We start from the raw sequence: 23,580 nt of genomic DNA on the forward strand, positions 1-23,580 counted from the left end.
CGAAGCAATGTGTTATTGTGTTGTAAGAGGCTGAGGGTGCAGCTGTGAGAATTCCTTTAAACAGATGTTGAGCCTGTCCCGACCAATCACACTGAGAGAAAACATTAAGAGAGGCAGGGAGAAACTGACGACATTCGATTTAATTAAAGCTGATAAATTTGGACTGGAGGAGACTTGAGATGTAACAGTGTTGGAAGGCTCGAACCTACGCGAGCAAACAGGCGCGTGCGTGGGAACCTCGCCGATGCGATCGCCTGGTTATGCATCGTTATTCAAGCATGTGCGTGTCCTTATCTTACATCTAACTGACTTTGCTGAGCTCTCACACACGGATGGATAATGAATGTGTGTTTTCAAAACGTCTGGTGGTTTGGAGACGGTGCCGTGTTTGGCTCTGTCTGGAATAATACATATTTATGTGGGAATTAATAGGCGGAATGTTTTAAAATACTCAAATGTAAAATGGCTTCTTCTAATAAAGCTTTTGAGGCTGCGGCGAGGGATGTGTCTGCGTTCCCCAGACAGATTTATGATTGCTGCACAGCAATAAATTTCAAATCTGTTTTTATTTCAGTTACTTTCATAGGGATCATTTCTGATATACTGTATCCAGCAGAAAATATGCTCATGAATACTCAAATTTAGAGCTTCACCCTTTTCTTTTTTAAGACCTTCCTCGAGCAGATACATTATTCTGGGGTTCTTCCTGCCAGGGTTGGCTGTTTTCTTCTCACAAGTATCATCACAGGAAGATGATTTAACTAAACTGTAATCACAGTAGTGCACTGTGGTGCAACAGATCATAATGTTCTCTGGGCTAATTGTTAAATGAAAGTTAGTCTCCCCCTCCCAACCACCCAAGGTGAAAACACAATATTCTCTTATTACATGCCGACATACAATACACAAGCACCTTGTTAGGCAGCAGACTTTGGATTTGTAATGATGCAGTGCTCATTTGACAGTGCACTCACAAGCAATCCTGATGTATGCTTTCTGGCTCTTCTGGGTTCCGGTGGTGCTCCAGGCGACGCACTGACACCAGTACTCATCAAGTCCGAAGATCTTCTCCACCTGCTGCCTGGTTATTTCGATTGTCACCTGCATGACTGGCAGCGCTGGAGAGCAAAAACCCAGAAGAGTCAAAATGTTAGACGCGGGACAAGCCCGGCTTTGACAGCAGCAACGAGCTAAGAGGCCAGAAATACTTCTCAAAGGAAAAAAATTTAAAAAGAACAAAAACAAATGAGCTGAACTGATACCTTAAGTGCATTTTGTACCTTGAACTAAACCAGCAAAGTAATTTAGAAAAAGGAGAGAAAGAATAAACAAGCAGAGAACTATAATCATATATAAACAGAGTGCTTGTTAACTGCGGAAAATGAGAAGAGAGCCTCACAGCTATCCTTGGTGTAATTTGGAGGGCATGAATACAGCAACAGTTAGGAAGGAACAAGGAAGTGCTAAACAAGCACTCGACAAACAAAAATACTCAACATAACCCACGTCTCTATTATTAAATCCAGGAGGAGGGACGAGTTCAGCATTTCCCCGCAACCGTGTTGATATAAGTGACGCCGCTGGAACACGGGGCAAAAGTGGCTTTATTGCTTTTCTAGAGGAATGTAAACAGAAGCCTTCTTTAAACAAAGAAAAATTGCGACAAAATCCAACCCGCTAAACCGTCCAAACAACACAGCGTTGTTAGAGTCGTATCTTTTCTTTTTTTTTATATTTGAGAAGCAATCTTTCATTTCATTTTCTTTTGACCTTCTACTTGGGACTTGTAATCCATGGGTATTTCTTATATATTGAGCTGCGACCTTGATCCCTACCATGTGCCTTACTTTGTCTTCGCCCTGATAAAGAGACTGCCGTGTTTTCCTTGAGCTTCCAGCTTTCTCCCTCCCACCCCATCTTATCTGTTCTCTTTGTTGTCTTTTGGAGAGAGGCGTTCATACGAACACATTTTAGAGTCGCAGAGGACACATCCTGGAGACTAACAGGAGCCGCATACAAAGTGCACTATATTCAGATTTCAATGGAAAGCCACTTTCTAACTTCCATTCACACAAAAGCACTCTGACATACTCTTGATTTGTCGGTGACAATCATTTCCAGCTCCAGACTGAACCCGACTGAAGTGAGGAGTGCTCCATTACGCCATCACGACTTCACAGCAAAGAGTATCCGAGCAAACCAGCAAAGCATAAATTGGGATTATTTTTTTGCTAAATAATTTGAGGCGTACTGCACATGACTCTGCACGAGCCCAGGCTGGCCCGATGATGACACGAGCTGTCGGCGAGAGGAGGAGGACGGGCTCCACCGCCGGAGGCCACACAGAGTGATAAGTAGCTGTGAGGGTCACTGGCAGACCGCCATGTATTAGTGTCTAAATGCGGCAGATTTTTTGCTATATGTGATCACAGTAAATGTGAGTCCATGTGCAGTGAATCCAGCCCCGAAGCACCACTCCGAGCATCAACAACACCTCGTGCTGTGTGCAACATTTCACCAACATGCTCGCTCGCAGTTAATTTAAAAAGTAGAGTAAGTGATCCTCTTATGTTTACACTGCCTTTTTACAAAGCCTGCCAGAGACTGTCAAAAAAAGTTAGACTCAATTCCAACACGAGACTGGATTGAGAAATCCTCGTTTATTCTTTCTCGTGCTCTTTCTGAAGGTCCACTACCTCTATTAAGTATGTGTGTTTGTTCTCCGTGTGTGCAGCAAGAGTGTTCGGCGCAGGCTGAGAGAGCACCTAAAAGCTAAAGAAATGGCTAAAGTAACAAAATGGGCACTGCAGAGCATGAACAAATGGAGCATAAGAAACCCTCCTTCGTTCTGCAAATAAGCGGCATGGGGAAATTTACTTTTGCAGTAATGTGCAAATTCTATCTTGTATGCCAGAAAGCGCTTTGAGAGGGAGAAGTTGCACATTTTATTTTTGCTGGTGTACACAGCAAGTGTGTACTTGTTCTTTTGTGCATGTAAGTAATAAAATCTTTGAAACGCACATTATATATGGGTGAGTACCTGCTGCAGAGCAAAAACTGGGGGAAAAAAATTTAATGTAAAGCATGCACTAAAACCTGAACATTAAACGAACGTTTATTTTGAGGAATCTGTACAGAAACATCTGATCGTCCTGACCTACACTGAGCTCACAGCGAGCAGTTTATGCGCGCAAGCTAGAAAAATATATTTAAATACATGAATTTGAAATTTGGTATAAAGTGATATTCAGTGCTCGGTATGGCTCAAATTACAGTAGCAATTCGTTTGATTAATGCAAACCTTCCTCCTTCTTTGAGCTAGGGGGTGAAAGGAATAAAGATCAGTATGGAGATGCAAAGCATGAACAATAGCAACCTGAGGTGAGAAATCCTAAGAAGAGCAATTTGAAGCTCTGCTTGCCAGGGTAATTGCATTCTGTTTCCTTATCTTTTCCTGTCTCCATAATTACCTGCTTTCTGTGTCTGACACCTTCCAGTAACACTGCTGTGAGTCACTCTGTCCAATTTCACTCCAATTAATAAGTAGGACAAAATAATCTCATCACTTTGAGGACAAAACGCGTCTGTAATTTTACAGCAGTTTATAACGATCGGACAGGCAGCTATTTATTGTTGTTTTCCCCAAAGTCTGCTCGATCAACACAGCTATGAGTAAAACAAAACTTTATGAAAATGACTCAGAGACGACTGACGGAGAAACTACATTATTGATTCCTAGAAAGCCGTCCTTCTGAAAGTGAAGCACCGCCACATTTATGACTCAATTATATTAATATTGATTTATAATAGTATGCTCGCCGCCTTCAAGGTGTTAGGAACGGAAAAGAGGAAATTTACACTTCCCAGCCTGAAAGTGTGCACTTAACATTCCTGTTAAATGATAATTAAAACATGGCACGATTCCTGCAGCCTTTGGTTTGATCTGCAGCCCATTTTCTAAATGAGCTCACATCCCAAACCTCAGTGAAATGAGTGAGAAAAATTTAAAGGGTGATTATGTGATTGACACAGTGTGAATCCAGTGCTGGATCCTTTCTACATTTTTGTAGAGCAGTGGGATAACTTACTAGGCCACATTTGAATACAATTTCTGGAAAGTACACTTCACTATTGTAACACTGCATGGGAATAAATTGGACTGGGAAAAACAGAAAAATAAAACATGAACACAAATGCCACCGGCAGTGGAGTCCTCTCCTGTGGTAATTAATATCACTTTTCACACCAACTACCCGCCTGACAAGCTTTAAAGCTGCAGAAACAAAGAAAAAGCATATGCACTCACAGGGCACATCATTAGGTGTACCTGTTCAAATGCTTGTTATCAGCCAATCACATGGCAGCAACTCATTGCATTTAGGAATCTACTGGGATTTTCCCTGCAAAGATTTAGAGAAATGATATCTTATTGGTTGGAGGAGAACGGCCACACAAGGTTATAAGAAGCTAACAGTAACTAAGGCAACCACTTGTTACAAACCAAATCATGCAGAAGAGAATGAATCCACACCATGTTGAACCTTGAAGCAGATGGGCTACAGCAGCTGAAGACCACACTGGGGTCCACTCCTGTTAGCTAAGAACAGGAAACCGAGTCACACCGGATCAACAAAACTGGAAAAGCACTGTGTGATCCGATGAGTTGGTAGGGACAGAATTTCTCATAACATGAAAACATGGATCCATCCTGCCTTGTATCGAGTTTCAGGTTTGCACTTGTGGAGTAATTGTTCTGGGGACCATTTCTTGGCACACTTTGGCCCCCTTAGCTCCAACTTAGCACGAAGCTGTCACAATGCTCAAATCATCTCAAACTGGTTTCTTGAACATGACAATGAGATCACTGTACTGCAACAGCCTCCACACCTCCAAGTCATTAGAGCACCTTTGGGAGATTCACAGCTGACAAATCCAGCACCTTGTTGAATCTATGCCACGAAGAATTAAGCCAGTGCTAAAGGCAAAAGGGGGTCCGACCCAGTAGTAGAAAGGTGCACTAACATATACAGGGTGTATCATCATAAAGACTCATCCGACTTCAACGTGCTTTATTTCCATGGATGTTCACTAGTAACGATCGAAACACATATTGTCAGAAAGGGGGGATTCGTGAGATCCACGTGGTTGCCAGTAGGTAGCTTAACAACAGCAGTGACTCCAGACATGCTTGCAAAGTATGGGACGAGTTTGACTATCGTATGGACAGATGTCATGTGTCTGGCATCTGTAACCGAGCAATTTATCTATATCCATTACTTTAAAAAAATAACAGTTTTGATATCTATCTATCTATCTATATTTTTCTATCTATATTTATCTTTATCTCTATCGATTGATCAATAGATCGATATAAAAAAGAAGTACAGATAGCTCTTCATCTTAAACTTTTGGCTTCACATAAAATTTGAATTCTGCTAATCTTCTGCTTGATGCATTCACAAATCGTTTCACTACTTGTACTACTTTAAAAGGACTCACAAGATATTTTCTGCATGATGAGCCGCATTTTTTTAAGGCGTGCAAATGGAGCCTGGTCTACCAGAAGTCTAGCTCGTTCTTAGAAAGCCTAAATGACAATATCCTGCTTGGATTTTTGTCAAGTGATCCTGAAAACAGGCTGACTTGTGCCACCTGAATAAATTCTAACGTTAATTTTAGCAAACTTGAATTATTAAACACTAAACCGACCCAATCAGAGCATCTTTGATAGCAAAGTGTTGTTCCTTGGTAATTATTTAAATTCAAATTTAAACACATAACTGTAAAATAATCATATGTGCATTTGTAGATTTACCTGAAATACATGCAGGGAAGAGTACTGTACCCTTTTTAGCAGAGTCACACACACAGGGTGCTTACAAACTCAATTTAAAATAATTTAATAGGGCAATGTAATGCTGCCAGTGAGGCAAAACCCAGAGGGGAAAAAAGTCAGCAAATCATACTGCTGCTGCTGCTTCTGAGCTGGTGAAGGTGCACAGTGTTAACTCAAGTCTCAAAGAGACAGTTAGCAGTGTTTGAAGAGATTTTAGTGCCCAAATCAAACTTAAACATAAAAATATGAGGAGACAAATTGGATTTTGAAAATTATCCAATTTCCCAAAGAAAATTGCATCCTTATTTCCCCGTGATTTCGTTTACCTGAACACAAACAATTATGGTAATCAACAATCTTTGTGTAAAGCAGAGAGAGAGAGAGAGAGAGGATGCTTTTATCCAAAAAGGAGGATTGGGAAAAGTATCAAGGCCACGGGCTCGGAGACCCGGAGATAAACCTAACAAAAAACCCCAACCCCAAACAAAAAACACACATGGCTCTGCCTTGAGAAAGCCTGAATTAAAAAAAATGAAATGGAAGAAATAAAAAAGACCAAAGCAAATGCAGAGTGGTTCAGTTCATGAATAAACTGACCTTACTATTGTATGATGGAGTCTTCAGGCAACAGAGTACAATACAAGCTATTACTAGATCCACTGGCACACACACACACACACACACACACACACACACACACACACACACACACACACACACAGGCACATCCAGAATTACTGTATTGTGTTTTTATTTTAATCTGCGACGAAGACAAGATTATTTACACATGCACTCCATTCAAATGTGCAAGGAGTGTAACGATGAACAAAAGGGACGGGGTCACACTGTGAGAGCACAGACATCTTTCTCTGCGTGTGTGTGGGTAGGATGAATCTCCCCCTGAGCCAACAGGGGCTCAACACACACAGGGTAAACATCATTGGACTCAATCCCGGGTGAGTCGATATTGGGCTTGTCTGAGTGCAGGACTTTATTTTTCTCTCCCTCACTCTTGTTTTCGCAGTCTCTGACCTCAATTCCATAGGGGTCATTTGCTTATCAAAGGCAAGGACTGGAACTTGCAGGTCCTGAGTGTGCGCTCATTGTGACCAAGGAAATTCAATTAGGCAGCATCCCTACAGTGTGTGTGGGTGGGATTCATCAGTGGATATAGGAGGATTAGGGTTGGGTGACTCTACATCAGGGGAATGCACCATTTCAAGGGAGAGAGTTCACAATGGTTGATGGGAGGCACCACAGATGAACGCTTTTAAGAATGCACTGTCTGCACATCCCGGCAACCAGTCAAAGCCATACTCTAAGGGTTTTATTTCCTCCTGTGGTTCTTCTTTGTACCAAATGGCATCAGTGTCATCAACGGCACCACAAGTGTCCAAAGCTTCCTTTTACGAAACCAACAATGTGCTCTTCCGCCGGCCAATTTACCTCTCCTACATGAAAGAAGTCCAGACATCAAGCTAGGCTGGCAAAAAAGACAACTTTGGAGCTCACTAAACAGCCTGTCAAAATCAATCCAAAAGCACAGTCACCTACCAACCTATACAGTATTTACAGCTGCAACCCCATGTCACTGAACCAAGGGCACAACTGCCTCATCCAGTCTTCAAACTTCCATTATCATGTAAAGCAGCCCAGTGATGAGTGGGCCACGTTAGGTGACGACGAGAGCTGAAAATGGCAGGTGGCGCCATAAGCGTGCCTCTCCTGACAAGGATAACGTGGCCTTCTGAATAAAGCATGATTCTATTAAAGAGCAGGAGAGACGGGAACAGCTGGGGGACGGGATAAGGAAGCGGGGAGCTTGGTTCACAAGGAATACACTAGGACCTTCCATTCAGGGATGTTGGCGAGGTTGCGACTCAAGTCAGTGGGACAGTGTTCTGGGTCAAGGCTCTGCCTCCGGTTATGACCAGCTTTTCAAGAGCTTCTTTTGATTGAGCTGTCCATTTTTCACAATGAATGCATGCTGCAAGGCCCCTGCTGATGCTCTGAATGTCGTTACAGATTATTCATGGCTGACAAACAGGCAAGCAGGTAGTGCTCCAATCAATCCGGCCAGGTTGAGTCCAATGCCACTCCAAGGAGACTCACGTGGAAATCTGACAGCAGAGGGGGAAGAGTACAGGACGCAGGATGAAAGAAAGATGCCTGGGAAAAAAAATCTACTTGTGTTATTAAGTGGTCTCTCTTAGGTCCCTCTCTCCTTCTTAGCATATTTTCCTTTAACATGATTTTTAATCTAAGCAATGAATCATTTGACAATAAATAAAAACATGAATAAATAAGTAATATAATTGTTATCTGAAGGTTACCTTCATTTATGAGGATAATATTTCCGGATAATTAGTTTAATGATTTTGCAAATCCACGGTTCAAGTCATAACATTTTTTTTTCTTTTTTTTTGTTTAAAAAAACAAAAGAGAAAAAAAAAAAGATTTTAGCAAATGATTGGATTACGAATAAAATAACCTCCATTACTTTTATGTACTTCCAGGTCACTTTTTATCTGAAAGACCTTTAAACACGATGGCTGGTCATCAGACTGAAAAGCTTTAACCAAGGATTAACCACAGCTTCACATGGTTAATTAGCAAAGGCAACATGAGTGTATGGCTAATTAGGTACAAAGCAATTTCATGTATTTCACAACCTTCATTTACTAAAATTGTTTTAATAGAGAACAGACAGATGTTTTAGTTAAACTGTGTATTTGTCTGCAAAGTTTTCTTAGCGTACTAGTAGCTGAGCTACTGATGATGCAATATTTTCCTTTCTGTGTCATGGCTGTCACTTTTTGTTTTTTTACAGGAGATATTTTGACTTGTCACAGAAGGTAAAGGATAGGTGGAATTAATGCCAGCAGTTACTGTAAGAGTCCAGGTGAGCCATGAAAGAGAAACATGTTTTAATAATTTGTATCTTGTTATTTTTAATCCGAGCAAGCCAATAAAAAAGGCAGTGATCACTGTTGGCATCTCTCAGTTTTTATGACCACTATTCATTTTAATGCTAATTTTTAAAAACCTTACGATGTAACTAAAGCCCAGCCCACGCAGCATGGATGGATTATCTCAGTTGTTCTCCTGACTGAAGTTTGGTAGGGTGACCATATTTTGATTTCCAAAAAAGAGGACATGAAGAACTTTAATAATACTGTTTGCTTAAAGAAATTTTTAACATATTAAACGATGCTTCCTCTGTGCGGCTTTTACAAGTCAACAAGTGCAAAAAAAAAATAACTCGAAACCCTCTGAAATTAAATTATGGTAAAGAAATAAGGCCTCATCTGTATAAGAAAAATTACCAGCACCGGGACAGTACAAGGGAAATTTCTTTTGCAGTCCGTCTGAAAGGCTGCACTTGCGCTTTGGCATCTTTTAAACATCATCAGGTGCGCTGCATCCCATCTGTGAGGCAGAACCACAGTCACATGCCGCAGGGGGATGACATCACACATACGGGTGCTCTTGGCCTCTGTAGGCCCATAGAAAAACCCGCACATTTTAATCAATCTCCAAAATCCCGCCGGACGGAACGTAAAAAGTGGGCATGTCCGGGGAAAAGAGGACAGTTGGTCACCCTAAAGTTTGGTCCGTTTACAGCAGCATCCTGCCATGTGATTACATTTGTCCCTCAATAAGAAACCCTCACATTAACTTTTATCGAGTGGAAAAAAATTTAGCGTTCAACCTCCAGCTTCACTGTGCTAATGTGTTTATAATATGCCGACCATAGCTGTGTAGCTAGCCACCACGTCGTAGCACATCATTATACAGTGGGGCAAAAAAGTATTTAGTCAGCCACCGATTGTGCAAGTTCCCCCACTTAAAATGATGACAGAGGTCAGTAATTTGCACCAGAGGTACACTTCAACTGTGAGAGACAGAATGTGAAAAAAAAATCCATGAATTCACATGGTAGGATTTGTAAAGAATTTATTCGTAAATCAGGGTGGAAAATAAGTATTTGGTCAATAACAAAAATACAACTCAATACTTTGTAACATAACCTTTGTTGGCAATAACAGAGGTCAAACGTTTACTATAGGTCTTTACCAGGTTTGCACACACAGTAGCTGGTATTTTGGCCCATTCCTCCATGCAGATCTTCTCAAGAGCAGTGATGTTTTGGGGCTGTCGCCGAGCAACACGGACTTTCAACTCCCGCCACAGATTTTCTATGGGGTTGAGGTCTGGAGACTGGCTAGGCCACTCCAGGACTTTCAAATGCTTCTTACGGAGCCACTCCTTTGTTGCCCGGGCGGTGTGTTTTGGATCATTGTCATGTTGGAAGACCCAGCCTCGTTTCATCTTCAAAGTTCTCACTGATGGAAGGAGGTTTTGGCTCAAAATCTCACGATATTTGGCCCCATTCATTCTGTCCTTAACACGGATCAGTCGTCCTGTCCCCGTGGCAGAAAAACAGCCCCATAGCATGATGTTTCCACCCCCATGCTTCACAGTAGGTATGGTGTTCTTGGGATGCAACTCAGTATTCTTCTTCCTCCAAACACGACGAGTTGAGTTTATACCAAAAAGTTCTACTTTGGTTTCATCTGACCACATGACATTCTCCCAATCCTCTGCTGTATCATCCATGTGCTCTCTGGCAAACTTCAGACGGGCCTGGACATGCACTGGCTTCAGCAGCGGAACACGTCTGGCACTGCGGGATTTGATTCCCTGCCGTTGTAGTGCGTTACTGATGGTGACCTTTGTTACTTTGGTCCCAGCTCTCTGCAGGTCATTCACCAGGTCCCCCCGTGTGGTTCTGGGATCTTTGCTCACCGTTCTCATGATCATTTTGACCCCACGGGATGAGATCTTGCGTGGAGCCCCAGATCGAGGGAGATCATCAGTGGTCTTGTATGTCTTCCATTTTCTGATGATTGCTCCCACAGTTGATTTTTTTCACACCAAGCTGCTTGCCTATTGTAGATTCACTCTTCCCAGTCTGGTGCAGGTCTACAATTCTTTTCCTGGTGTCCTTCGAAAGCTCTTTGGTCTTGGCCATGGTGGAGTTTGGAGTCTGACTGGTTGAGGCTGTGGACAGGTGTCTTTTATACAGATGATGAGGTCAAACAGGTGCCATTCATACAGGTAACGAGTGGGGGACAGAAAAGCTTCTTACAGAAGACGTTACAGGTCTGTGAGAGCCAGGGATTTTCCTTGTTTGAGGTGACCAAATACTTATTTTCCACCCTGATTTACGAATAAATTCTTTACAAATCCTACCATGTGAATTCATGGATTTTTTTTTCACATTCTGTCTCTCACAGTTGAAGTGTACCTCTGGTGCAAATTACTGACCTCTGTCATCATTTTAAATGGGGGAACTTGCACAATCAGTGGCTGACTAAATACTTTTTTGCCCCACTGTATACCAGCTAGCCCAACTTCAGTAACCCTACAAACGTCACTGCTGTTTAGTTTTTTGTCTTCATTTATGTTGAAAGTGATAGCAGAGCTGTACGTTTTAATTTTTCAGAAATCCCTCAGTCAGACCATGGTATATTATGTTTGGGTGGAAACTAGCGAGCTAACTTCCTGCTAACTTCTAACTCAGTTGAATTATATAAATTCTGTTTTCGAGGATGCCTGGATGTTAAACTTAATTGTTACACCTGGTAGAGCAGCCACACTGATCATTTTATTAAAGATCAAAGAATTTAGACAGTTTGTAACTCTCAGTGATGCCGCAGTGTTCGTTTGACGTTGGGACCTGAAGCAGAGCTTGGACCCGGAAACGGCTAATGATGTCAGACTTAAAGACTGGATAGCATGCACAAAAATAATAAGTGGAATGCAGCCATTCTTAATATACATGCTTTCTTTACTTATGTAGAGAGCTTAAGGGATGCCCGTCCCCCATTAAATTCAGGGACCATAATCATGTTGGAGTAGCCCGTTTATTACTGCTGTCTGCATAACATTTAAAGAATCATAAACTTCAACTAAACATGCTAAAAAAAAATAATAATAGAAAAAAGTGTTTACAAATATAACACAATTTTTCATGAACTGAATATCTGCAATTTCCTCCATCTCATTTTTCTCTTTTCAGACGATCCAATCAAACCTTTCAATAAAATGAAAACACCAGAATTAAATTCCCTTTCCACACAGTGATGTTGACTTCAATCTTTAAATATAGGAGATGGACAAGAAAACAGTGTGATAATGGATTATTTCTTCAAGTTGCCATGTTCCCTCTTTTACCCCCATGTGCAAATCTCCCTTTACAGAGATCAAAAACAGACTTTGAGTTTAAGTCATTAAATATGTGAAAGTAACAGTGCTTTGTAACGTGTTTTACAGCATCACGGACCGCAAGCTCTAACTTGTGACTGATGCATTGAATGACAGCCAGGTTATGGCTGACCTTTTCACACAGAGCGTGGCTGCTTCTCTCCATCAGCCCGTCACAGCAGCTGTGCCATCGTCTGCAAAGCCAACAACCCTGTCCATAACATTTATTCACAGAATTGTGCATAGCAACACTTTTTAACTGTTCGATGTCACAGACAGCAGCTCCAGTGCATAACTGCAGTTCATCAAGTTAAAATAAGAAGCTTCAGATCTCACCTTTGTGGGTAATTCTGATCTTGGTGATAAGGCTTTGATTATCACTTTTAAATGAATCCTTTTAATTTCTATTTTATTTAGTTAGCGGTAGTTTTCACGTTGAAACAGTTGCTTGGTTGCATGATGAAAAGTTGGATTGGCATGCAATCTATGCAGTGTCATCAACTGTCATGGGATCGGGAGTGCTGAAAGTGAATGTTAATTTCTGATATTACTGTCGTTTGTTTTGTACATTGAGTCAAGGGGCATTGAAACAGTCCATCCACAAGGGGCATAGAAATAATTTAGCAGAGGAGGGTATAGAGGGGGAAATCATCGCACCCCGATTGAGCGACACCATTAAAATTTGCCAAATCCCCTCAGTGTCCCATCACATTTCCACTAGTAATATAATAAAAGCTCAACAGCAGTAGCCTAACAGCAGGTCAGGTCCCTTACTATGACACCAGACTGCAGTTATTAGTATTGTGTATTCTGTCTGGTTACAAAACTATTACACCACTTAAGATAATTCTTCCTCATGTGTCCTTTTCCATTGTTAACTTGCAATCAAACACAATAAAAATGATTACTTGGAATGCTAAGGCGAGACGGCTTAATTAGATTCAAACCAATTACTTTTCAAACAAAATTTCCCATTTAAATAAAAAAAATCCAAAAAAAAAATCTGCAGAGCAGGCCACAACACAATTTTTGAGTGAAAATGATTTGAGCTCACCAGTAATGAATAATCATGTACACACTCTGTATTCCCCAGGAGAGCGAGATCTTCACAATGCAAGAAAAAAACCCAAAAAAAATCCCAACCTCCACTGCCATATTTGTCAGTGACACAACACTACGCTAAGTGCACACACATTCTCACAAGGATGCAGAGTGCGGAATAAATGACGCTCAAGTTGTTTTTAGTTGCACAGGTGTTCACGGGTTTAGAACGTGATAATGATTTACAGAGACTTCAGAATAGCTCTTCTCTGCACCCGAGCAAAGACATCAAAAACCAGACATTAAAATCGAGTTTCCATTAATGTATTTCACATTTTTATCTGGTTGCTAGCTACCGTACAAAAGCCAGAACTGATTACATCAAATGGACATTAATTCAAAGCAATGGATTTTCCTATTTACACTGTCCCTCCATAATTAGTTTGCCTAACCTTTCTTAATCGTGTACACACACACTGCACAGAGGCAGTGCCGTGATTTACCATCGTGCCCTTACCAAAGTGCCCTTTTTGTAATTACTCTCCATCCAATATCCTAACCCCCGATGATTGGCAAGAGCAAAATGTTCCTGATGCCACAGTCTTCTGGCTGGGAGTGACTGGGACCTGCTCCTTTATCTCCCACACACACCTTGTCCTACTGCGAATGAGAACACGTCGGAGGTGAAGGCCCTGAGCACTTTGCTTCTGCTTCCATTACATTTTGCAGAGTGGGAGGATCTGATAGAAGCTTACCCACATGAAAGCCGTGATAATTTGCTCGGGCTAACATGTTTCTCTCCCCCTTGTCTGACATGGCCTTGGGCGCTGAAGTAAATAAGGAAAGCTGCTTCAGGTAAAGCCAGCCTAGCTCCCATCTGGTTGCTGAGTGCTCTGCGCCATACAAATTACATTAAGGCTTCCTCCTCCCTCCTGACGATCTTTTGGTCTCTCTCGGGCCTTTGGCCAGCAGTGTTGTTTCAGTTAGAAGGCAGGAGTTTTTGGTAATCCAATGAAGGTGTGTAGGCGAATGTAAATACTGAGCACAACATCCAGCGTTCAGTAAACAGCCTGGGGGAACGCAGAGGCTAAAAGTCTTTCTACCTAATTCCATTTCTTTCTACATTTATTTTCCTTGAAAGAACTACTAAGATTATAATTTGTATTAATATCAATTTATAGCTTTTGTAGATGACTCAGAATGTAGCTTCATTAAACATAAATATTATTTACAGTTCTATAAAAACTGCAAATGAAAATCTCTATGTGGAAGTCACATTTTACTGACACTCATGATCATCAGAAACAGACACAAAGTTACACACACAGTTTTTCTATAATTACTAGAGACAAAGATAACAGTCAGTCGTGTCTTTCACAGTTTCCTGTTTGTGAGCAAAACTCCTGTGGGAGTCCAAAAGTTTTAGAACACAAAGGGGAGAGCTGTCTGTATAAAAAGCTTATACACACACTCACCCACCACTTCATTAAGTACACCTTCCTAGTACTGGGTTGGACCCTTTTTGCCTTCAGTACTGCTGTAAGTCTTCACGGCATTGAACAAGGTGCTGGAAACGTTCCTCAGAGATTTTGGTCAATATTGACATGACAGTATCGCACAGCTGCTGCAGATTTATTGATTTAACATCCATGATGTGACTCTACTGTTCCACCACATCCCAAAGGTGCTCTATTGGATTGAGATCTGGTGACTGTCAAGGCCATTTGAGCACAATGAACTCATTGTTTTGTTCAAAACCAGTTTGAGATTATTTGAGCTTTGTGACATGATGTGCTTTCCAGCTGGTAGCATTTATCAGAAATCAGTACTCACCAGGTCAGGCAACTTTTTCCAATTTTCCAATCTGTTTTCTAATTTTGATGAGCCTGTACAAATTGTAGCTTCAGTTTCCTGTTCTTAGCTTACAGGAGTGAGGCCTGATGTGGTCTTCTGCAGCTGTAGCCCATCTGCTTCAAGGTTTGACGTGTTGTGTGCTCTTTTGCATCAGTTTCCATCAATTGCCTGATTGCCTTCAATCAGCTTGAAGCATTCATCCCTGCTCAATGGATATTTCCTCTTTTTTTAAGCCCTAGAGATGGTTTTGTAGCTCAACATTCATTCTATATAGCGTTCCTTCCTTATTCTGATCGGTTTGCCCATGTCTACATTCCTAAATGCATGGATGTAATGGATGGATTTGCATTCTCAGGCAAAAAAGACAAATTCAGGACTGAGAAATCTGACAGGAATTATAGGAAAAACTCCTAATAACAACAGTTGCAATTCCACTTAAAACTCACATTATATACTACAGATGTGGCATCAGACATTTAAACAGAACCATATTATTAATTTACACATGATTTGTTTCTCTTTCTCTTTGTGCCAGTAATGGAGCCAAAAGTTGAATAATGACAGTTTTGGTGACATTAAAAAAAGGCTGTCAGGCAGGAAAATTCTCTGGTGAATACCAAGTAATTTATTCAGTAATTAAAAGTGGTTAATTATTTGGAAAAAAAAGAGAAGGGAAAACAGCACTGAATGTGCAACATAATCCTTTAGAAACTGTAAATATTTTAGCAATGACATTTGATTAAAACCACAAACTCAATTCTGGTCCTAGCCAAATGTTCACATATGCCAATCAGCTAAGTCGAGACAAAAGCGAGAGTGCACTGTGCTCTTAAGAAATGATACATTAACCATTTATTATTATATCACATCTGGCAGGAAAACCAGGAGTGAAGCACTGGGGAAAACACTGGAGAGTGAGTGTCAACATTGTGCCATGTTGGATATACATAACTGTCACAGAATCAATTTTGCCTCAAGACGTATGGTGCAAATAATAGCCTCAACTCTTACTAACCTTTCTCCGTGTTACAAGAGCACCAGAGAACAGCAGCTGAAATAGGATGTATGAGGGAGCCTCACAGCAATGAAAACAACTGGGGGTAAGGGTTCACGTTCTCTCAAGAGGAATGGGGAAGGAACTGAGAATGCAGAAAACAAAAGTCCACCAAAGGCCTTCTTCTTACGGTTCCTTCAGGGGTCGTCACAGCGGATCACCTGCCTCGATCTCAGTCACACCAACTCTCTACATATCGTCCACTATATCCACGAATCCATGAGTTCTGATTGGGGTCTTCAGTAGTCATAAAATATAATACAAAAAAATAAAAACAATCATATGCATGCATCAAGATATACATCAGTCAATAGGGTTACAATGATGGGCCGTGTGACTTCAGGCCAATTCTTGTCTCAGGTTGGAGGCAAATCGAGACAAAGAGACCAAAGGTGTAACCAGGGACTGGTACAGAGCTGTACAGACCTAAATACCAACCTTTCTGCTGCATTACAGCGTGTCCACCACCAGAAGCAGACTTCCACTGGTCTGCTCCACACCTAACCTATTTGAAATTTTATTTATTTAGGTTTTATGCACTTTTAAGAGTTCTTGGTGTTTTGCCCTTTTTTGTGGGGAAAAATGGGGAGGTGGTAAAAAAAAAAGTCTGAGCATATATTTCCTGTAGTGATAGAAATGGAAGCTCCGACTTAAACCTGGAAACTGTTCACAGCCTCAGTGTGTAATCTGTTTAAATCCCCTCCAACTACCACAGCGGTCACATGATGCTGAGCTTACAAGGCTCTCATTCCAACACGAAGCGCGTTGTTGAGTCCACAATCAAGTATAATGCGACGCATGAGGGGATGAAGCGCTGCAGACCGAGCACGGAGTGAGCCTTTAAATATTGATTTCTTTGTTCGAAACCAACTGCTTTAATTATTAATGCTGCGGACGCAAGAAAGAGAATTGTGGACTTTATAAATAACCTGACGCTGAAAAAAAAAAAAAAAACTGGTGTGAAAACACCGAGTGGACCTCCTGAGCCTTGTTTAATACCAGAGGTAGCAGATGTTATGAAGGTGGTGTTGGGATAATATGCAGACGTGAAGCACAGATGCACAAAACAACCGAAGTGAACCAAATGTTAAGGAGGAAGTGATGGGCCGTCTTGCAAGACATTTTTTTCCTCCCCCCAATTTATGAACAAATAATTTAAATAATTCTCTAAATAATAAAGTAATTGGCTTTTGACTGCTCTTTAAATACACGTCGCTCCGAAATCTCTCGAAAGACGCAGGAAGAGAAAAAACATCTTCAGAAGAAAAAACGCTAAAACAACACAAATGAATTATTCATTTGAATCACATAAAATCCTCAAGATTGCTTCCTGATGGCTCCCAGACTGGGACGTCTGCTCCTGTTGTTGTCAGCATGCCTCATTGAACACCTGCTTCAATGCAAAGGTTTCCTCAGGTTCCTCAGACGCTCTTTTTCAGCATTCCCCTTTTTGTCCCGTTTCGTGTGGTCAGCACGCTGACCGCAAACACAGAGTCTAGAAGTGTTACACGTGGGCAGGAAAACGCTGACTGCCGACTCCAGTTTTTATTTCCCGAAACGCGAGGGAGAAAACGTTTGCCTGCTTGTTTTTCACTCTGTCACCCACCCGACCCAAAGTCCAACAGCCTCTATAAAAAGTACACAGGCGATGCACTGTAGGTTTACTTAATGCTTTGGAGTAAATAAATTCTTAAAGCACAATACACACTAGACAGATTTAGATGTCTTTGCTTGTAAAAGCACCATCCCACCTCCATTGAAATACCTATTTGTGACACTTTCTTTCTCTTCTCCCACTCATATTTTACGCAGCACTTCATGACAAAATTGAAGCTATTCTTCTTCCCCTCGCTGCACAAAACAGTCCTTTGACTACGGCACCACTATCCCATACCCGGGACACCCCGCAGCTTTTAGTTTAAAAAGGAGAAAAGCTGCGACTTGATGTTTGTTTGAGGACTGTGTAAAATACCTATAGTGAAAGTCTCCTCGGGGCCAAGCACACAAAGCATTAACTTCCCAGCCACCGAGTTCCTCTGCCTATCAAAAATCTCTGAGGACTATTTAGCTGTCAAGCTCCCTCACTACACCTGCAGCTCCACTATTTTTAAATGAATCTGAGCAAAGCAGATGTTGATTGACACCGCAAACTCCCACTCTGTCTCCCTCTGTCAGCATAACACTAGCGCTTTTCATTTTCCAAAGGATGCAGAGGTAAGTTGAGAGATAAAATTACATTACAGTAGCAAAAATAAATATATAAATGTGAAACTTTACTGCTGAACACCAAACCACCGGGTCATTGATGGAGTTTACCAGCTCCTCTCTGTCCAGTTCTGAGGTACATTATGGAATCTAAGCACATTTGCAACTTTGGCCTCTATTTGCTTGGCACAAGGGAAGTGCGAGTGGTCTGGGTAATGCATGTGCTGCAGCATACAAAACACATTTTATCCAGATGTCTTGGTTAGGGCAGGGAAAGCTCAGAAGTAGTTAAGAAGGATCCAAGCCAATATTTCCATTTAGCTCTCAGAACCTAGCTGCTTTCCACAAAGGTACCGAGAGCCTTTGAAAATGCATTTTAAATGCCTTTACTTAAGCATTCAGAAAACTAAAATACTTAACACACACACCCAGACCAAGAGAAAATATCCAGCAGTGCATTTCCATTTCAAAATGAGGAACTGGCCACAACAAGAGATTTCTCTTTTTTAAAAAAAACCCAAAACAAAACAAAAACTCCACGCACAAATGCGAGCTTGAAGGACTGTATTGATAACATGTCTATCTTTACCAGACGGCATAAATAAATAACTTTAACGGCTCTAAAAAGAACGAAGCACTAAGACTGCTGAATGCATTCCAACTTCCACCAAGGGCACAGCTTTTGTGAGACTGACAAATGCAAAATTCGTTTAGAGAAAGCATGGCGCTGAGCTGACGTGGGATATGTTTTGGTGGGAGGACAAAGGCTGTGCGTGTGGGAGATTGGAACAGCGGTGTTGTTGCTTGACAAATGGTAATTATCTTTTTTTTCCCCACTTTTGTTCCACTAATTGCAGTTAATTTTGAAATTTATTATTCCTACATGTCAAGACCAACTTCAAAAGAAACAGACCCAACCAAATTTGAAACTTAAGAACCCCCCCCACCCCCAACTACTACTTACACAAAGTTGGAGAGAGCGGCCCCTTGTATGATTTTATTGGTGGGATCAATCAGCACAGCTGGCTGGTTTTTAATTCAGCCTGCCACACTTTACTCCGACTGCTGCAAACACACTTGCAGTTGTCTCAAGGCCAGACAAACACAGGCTTCAATTAAATCCACTTTGACTCCCCTCTCGCTCTGTGCTGCTGTGTTGCTGTGCTTTGAGAAAGGTCTGCTTCCCTGCACATAAACACGTCCGCGCTCGCACTCGCTCGGGCTGACCTGCCTGAGAAGTCTAATAGAACACACTGGCAGATGTGTCACGGGAACAATTCACCTTGCCATCTGTTTTTCAGTGCTTCATTGCCAAATCCTTTCCCTTCCGTCCTGCAATCAAGGGCAGGATGAAATACAAGTCCCATTATGGGGAAGCAGCTAATAATGCATTATCAATTAGTCCCCTTGGCTACTGATCGATGCTTAGCAGGTGGTACAAGGCCATTTCGTTCATTTAGGACTATATTGTCCTCTTCCCCACTGATTCTCTTATTTCCTTCTGTTCATTAGATCCTGGCTCGCGGACCAATCGGGCTTTGCTTAAACTGCAACGGGACTGTTCTTCGATATTCTGTTAAAGATCACGTTTAATCACTTTTGTGTGGCCCCAGCACCACTGGGACACCTCTGTCCTGATTTCACCCGAATTTTGACAACGCTGAAATGACAGCCTGCTCGTTACCGCTTTCAAATAAATGCCATTTGTGTAAAAGGAGCTCGTCTCCTCTAAGGCATCCGTGATGTTGACCTATACAGATGTGAGGGAATAAAGAAAAGAAAATGTGTATTACACAGACATGGAGAGTGGGGGAGAGTGGGTGGGAGCTGGTTTTAGGGAGGCGATTGGCTGCTTTAATACCACAGATAAGTATTCAGGTATTAAAATAAAGGTTACAGATCATTTAGGCTTAGCCTAGCTTATCTCCCCCTCAGATCAGAAATTAAATATGTCATCACATCACAATCCAATGGAGTCAAAAAATCCAAACACCCCCCCCAACATATTTTATACAAATGAATCCTCTCAGGTTGGCAGACATCAGGGCTAGCCCTGTATTGTCATAACATTATTAGTTATTTTCCAAAACTGGTAGATGGCTTTAAAAGATTTACCGACTACGTCATATTCGGTATTTAGACTTCAAAGGATTGACAGAGGACAAGAACGGATGCTGATAAACCCTCTTAGGGATGGGCTATAGTCCCTTTCTAAAGGCCTTTTAAATGATTTGCGGTGTTATAAAAAGAGAATATTAGTTTATTAATATCGTGCGTATGACTCAACGATAAACTATTTCAAAAAGTACAAAGAAAGTGTGCTATTTTCTCCATCATGTTCTCTTTTCATTTTCAGGAGCCTTGTTGACATCCGGTTCAATCAACAAAGAAAATATAATCTCCCATCTTTATAAGGCGGTTGCAGAGGTTTATTGAAATAGGAATGTGAAATGCATGTATTTTCCACCTGAGAGGGTCTGCTGCTGGGTGACAACGCGGAGCGTGGATCAAAATCGTTTCCATCAATGCTGGCAGATGAAATGCAAACACAATCAAATCAGCCTGGCTCCATACAACAAGCCTCCGCTCAAATGCCAATCTCCTTTCTCCTCATCATGCATCTGATGAGAAATCATAGAGTGGGAGAATCTCCTAATCTATGCAAACACACTGTCAGCATTGATTTGTTCGAAGGGGATATGTCTTTATTAGGACTCGCCAGACGTCTCCTCTCGCCGACCTGGGAAAGACACAGAGCTGTCCGAGGCTTCGGAAGCAGTCACATCCATAACAATTGAGATAAGTTACTGAGGACAGGTAATGAGAACCCATAGACTTGAGGACGGATCGATACTGGACACTGAAACCAAGAGAGGAAGGACAAATTGTGACATCTCTTCTCTTTTCCATGTTCAAAGGAGTTTCTGAAAGCGGCTCCGTGTACGTGTGTGTGTGTTACGAAACACAAAGGTGCGTGAGCAAGTCTAACTGTAACTAAACAGCACAGCGTCGGGCTGAGCGCTTCTTTTGTCTTTCCTGCTCTGAATCAGATTCAATAAGCAGACCTGTCTGATGAGGGCAGAGGTCACGTCTCCCGTAGACAGTTATCCACATGTCATGTTTTCTACAGCCCGAGCCTGGATACTAAGCGGTCTGACTGAAACATGCCGGCACGTCAGACCTGGGTCAGTTATTAATTTAAACCCTTCCAGTTGCTTTGACGTTTGTCTGAGCGCTGGAACCGACCATGTTTGGAGTTTGCTGAATATTACCTCTGCTGCCCTGGGTCAGACCAGCTCATGTCAGAAACACCCACGTATCCCGTATTCCTTCTGCTGCTCCGTTCGGCTGCGTGAAGGTGAAGGATTCATCGATCACTTCTTGGACTCGCTTTGATCAGTTTTGTTTTCCCATTTGATATTCTTTAGGAACACCAGCATGACCAAAAGCGATTAGGACTGAGGGAATCCCTTGATGTTCACTCCGCGGTAATCACAGCAGACAACGGCAGGTTGCTTCAATGCTTTGAGTGCCTCGGTGAACAGACATGCTCAGAACAAGCAGTCTGCTTCAACTTAACTTATGTCACACAACCTGGTGCTCACTGTTTTGCCCGTATTCCACAAACGCAGGTCTGTAGTACTAGGATAGGTCCGCGGTATCAATATATGACGTAATCTAGTGATACCTTACAATGACATCAAGCGATGACAGTAAATCACAACTTGTTGTAGTCCAATATTGCAATATAGAGCTTACTTAATGATTTGCAACATTAGAAAAAGGTATAAAAAAAAAGTTGAGTCAAATTTACATGCTAGTGCACAGAATGTAATCATGTTGCTCCGTCCTATTTGGCAAATAAGAATTGCTCTCCAGTTTAATAGATTTAGAGCTGTAACACAAATTGTTTTTGGTGCAATCCAACCTTATCTCTTCTTTCTGCATGCGGCTCCACGTGCCTCAAACCTCCCACAGTTGCTCAAACTTTGGAAAATGTTATCTCTCTCTCTCCCCGTCTCTGCACGTTCAAATCGCTGCTGCAGAAAGCGGGCACCGTCTGTTCTAGCTTTTAATTGAATGTGCTAGTTTAAAATGCTCAGTTGCTATTGAGAAGATATTGTTTCAGATTTGACTTATTTGTATGGACTTAATGACACCATATAACAAACACTATTATTGCCTATCAACGTGTTATAACTCTATTATTAGTTATATATATAGTCAATTATTTAAGTCTGCGTGTCTTAGCCAGAGCATGCTGCAAAAAGGTTTCAGTAGGGCTCTGAGTGAAACTCCAATAATAAGTAAGGTTAAGTTTTAACTCTAATTTCACCCTGATAAGTTTCACTGCCGATTAAAACCTTTTTCCAAAATACTCAAACAGGCTCAGAAACATTTGGGGGTGGAGGTGTTTTTCTTGGTTAATGAATAATAAATTTTTCACACTTTTGCTGACAAACAGCTTAATTATTACCTTTCATTTATTTTTGTACTAATATCACTGGTGGTGGTTTTTCAGGCAGGCAAGTGCTGGAGATTAACGAAAGGTTCTTCAGTGAAAGAAAAAGGCAGGAAAAAGCCGGCAAAGCCAAACTAGGAAAAATAATTACCAAACGGAGAATCAAAGGTGTGGAGGAAAATGTGGAGGGAAGGCTCAGAGATGGATGTGCGGTAATACTGAAGCACAGGTAAACTAGAGGGGACGATAAAGCAGCAAGAAATGCAGTAATCCTTCAAAATATAAACAGGAAGAGTTGCTGACCACACAAACTCACACCGACACACACATTTTTTTTCTCCGCTGATGTGAGAGAATGACATCTTTAACAACTGACATATTAGCGGACAATCCCCTCACTCTTATTTTCAGCCGCTTGAGCCTCCGTTCCCTTTATGACCAGAATCTCCAGCAGGTAAAGAACTGCTTCACATAAACTACTCAGATCTCACCGAGCCTGAACAGTACAGCAACCAGCTTCTACCAGCTGCAGTCCAAGAGGACTCGCTGGAGAGGCAGCTGATTAAAATGTTCAATTACAGCTCACGATATAATATGATATGAAACGTTTGCAGAGGAGACCCTTAGAAGCCTGCATGCTTTTTGAGTGTGTACACAGGTACACACGTGTGCAACCAGGACACAACACTGATGCTAACAAAATAAATACATCAAAGAGTCCAAATCGGTGGTCAACACTGTGCATGCTGTCAAAGTATACAAGGGAGGCATGAAAACATGAAAAATGAATGGAGAAAAATCGACGGACAGTGCAGACCACGACAGCGGGTCCTGCTGCTTCTTTCACAATCAAAACTT

The 23,580-nt window shown here is 41.6% G+C and overlaps 1 protein-coding gene across 3 annotated transcripts in view; it reads right to left on the minus strand.

Moving 5' to 3' along the window:
* Positions 1 to 23,580, minus strand: part of unc5a (unc-5 netrin receptor A) — a 150,871-nt gene that overhangs the window by 44,576 nt on the left and 82,715 nt on the right. For all 3 annotated transcript variants that reach the window (XM_006781628.3, XM_006781627.3, XM_006781626.3), the window contains exon 3: positions 975 to 1,118. In XM_006781628.3, the coding sequence (XP_006781691.2) occupies positions 975 to 1,118 (144 nt within the window). The remainder of the gene's footprint in view (positions 1 to 974; positions 1,119 to 23,580) is intronic.

The sequence above is a fragment of the Neolamprologus brichardi genome, chromosome 2 (genome assembly GCF_056152115.1).
Source record: "Neolamprologus brichardi isolate AB-2024 chromosome 2, ASM5615211v1, whole genome shotgun sequence".
In the NCBI taxonomy this organism is placed as follows: domain Eukaryota; kingdom Metazoa; phylum Chordata; class Actinopteri; order Cichliformes; family Cichlidae; genus Neolamprologus; species Neolamprologus brichardi.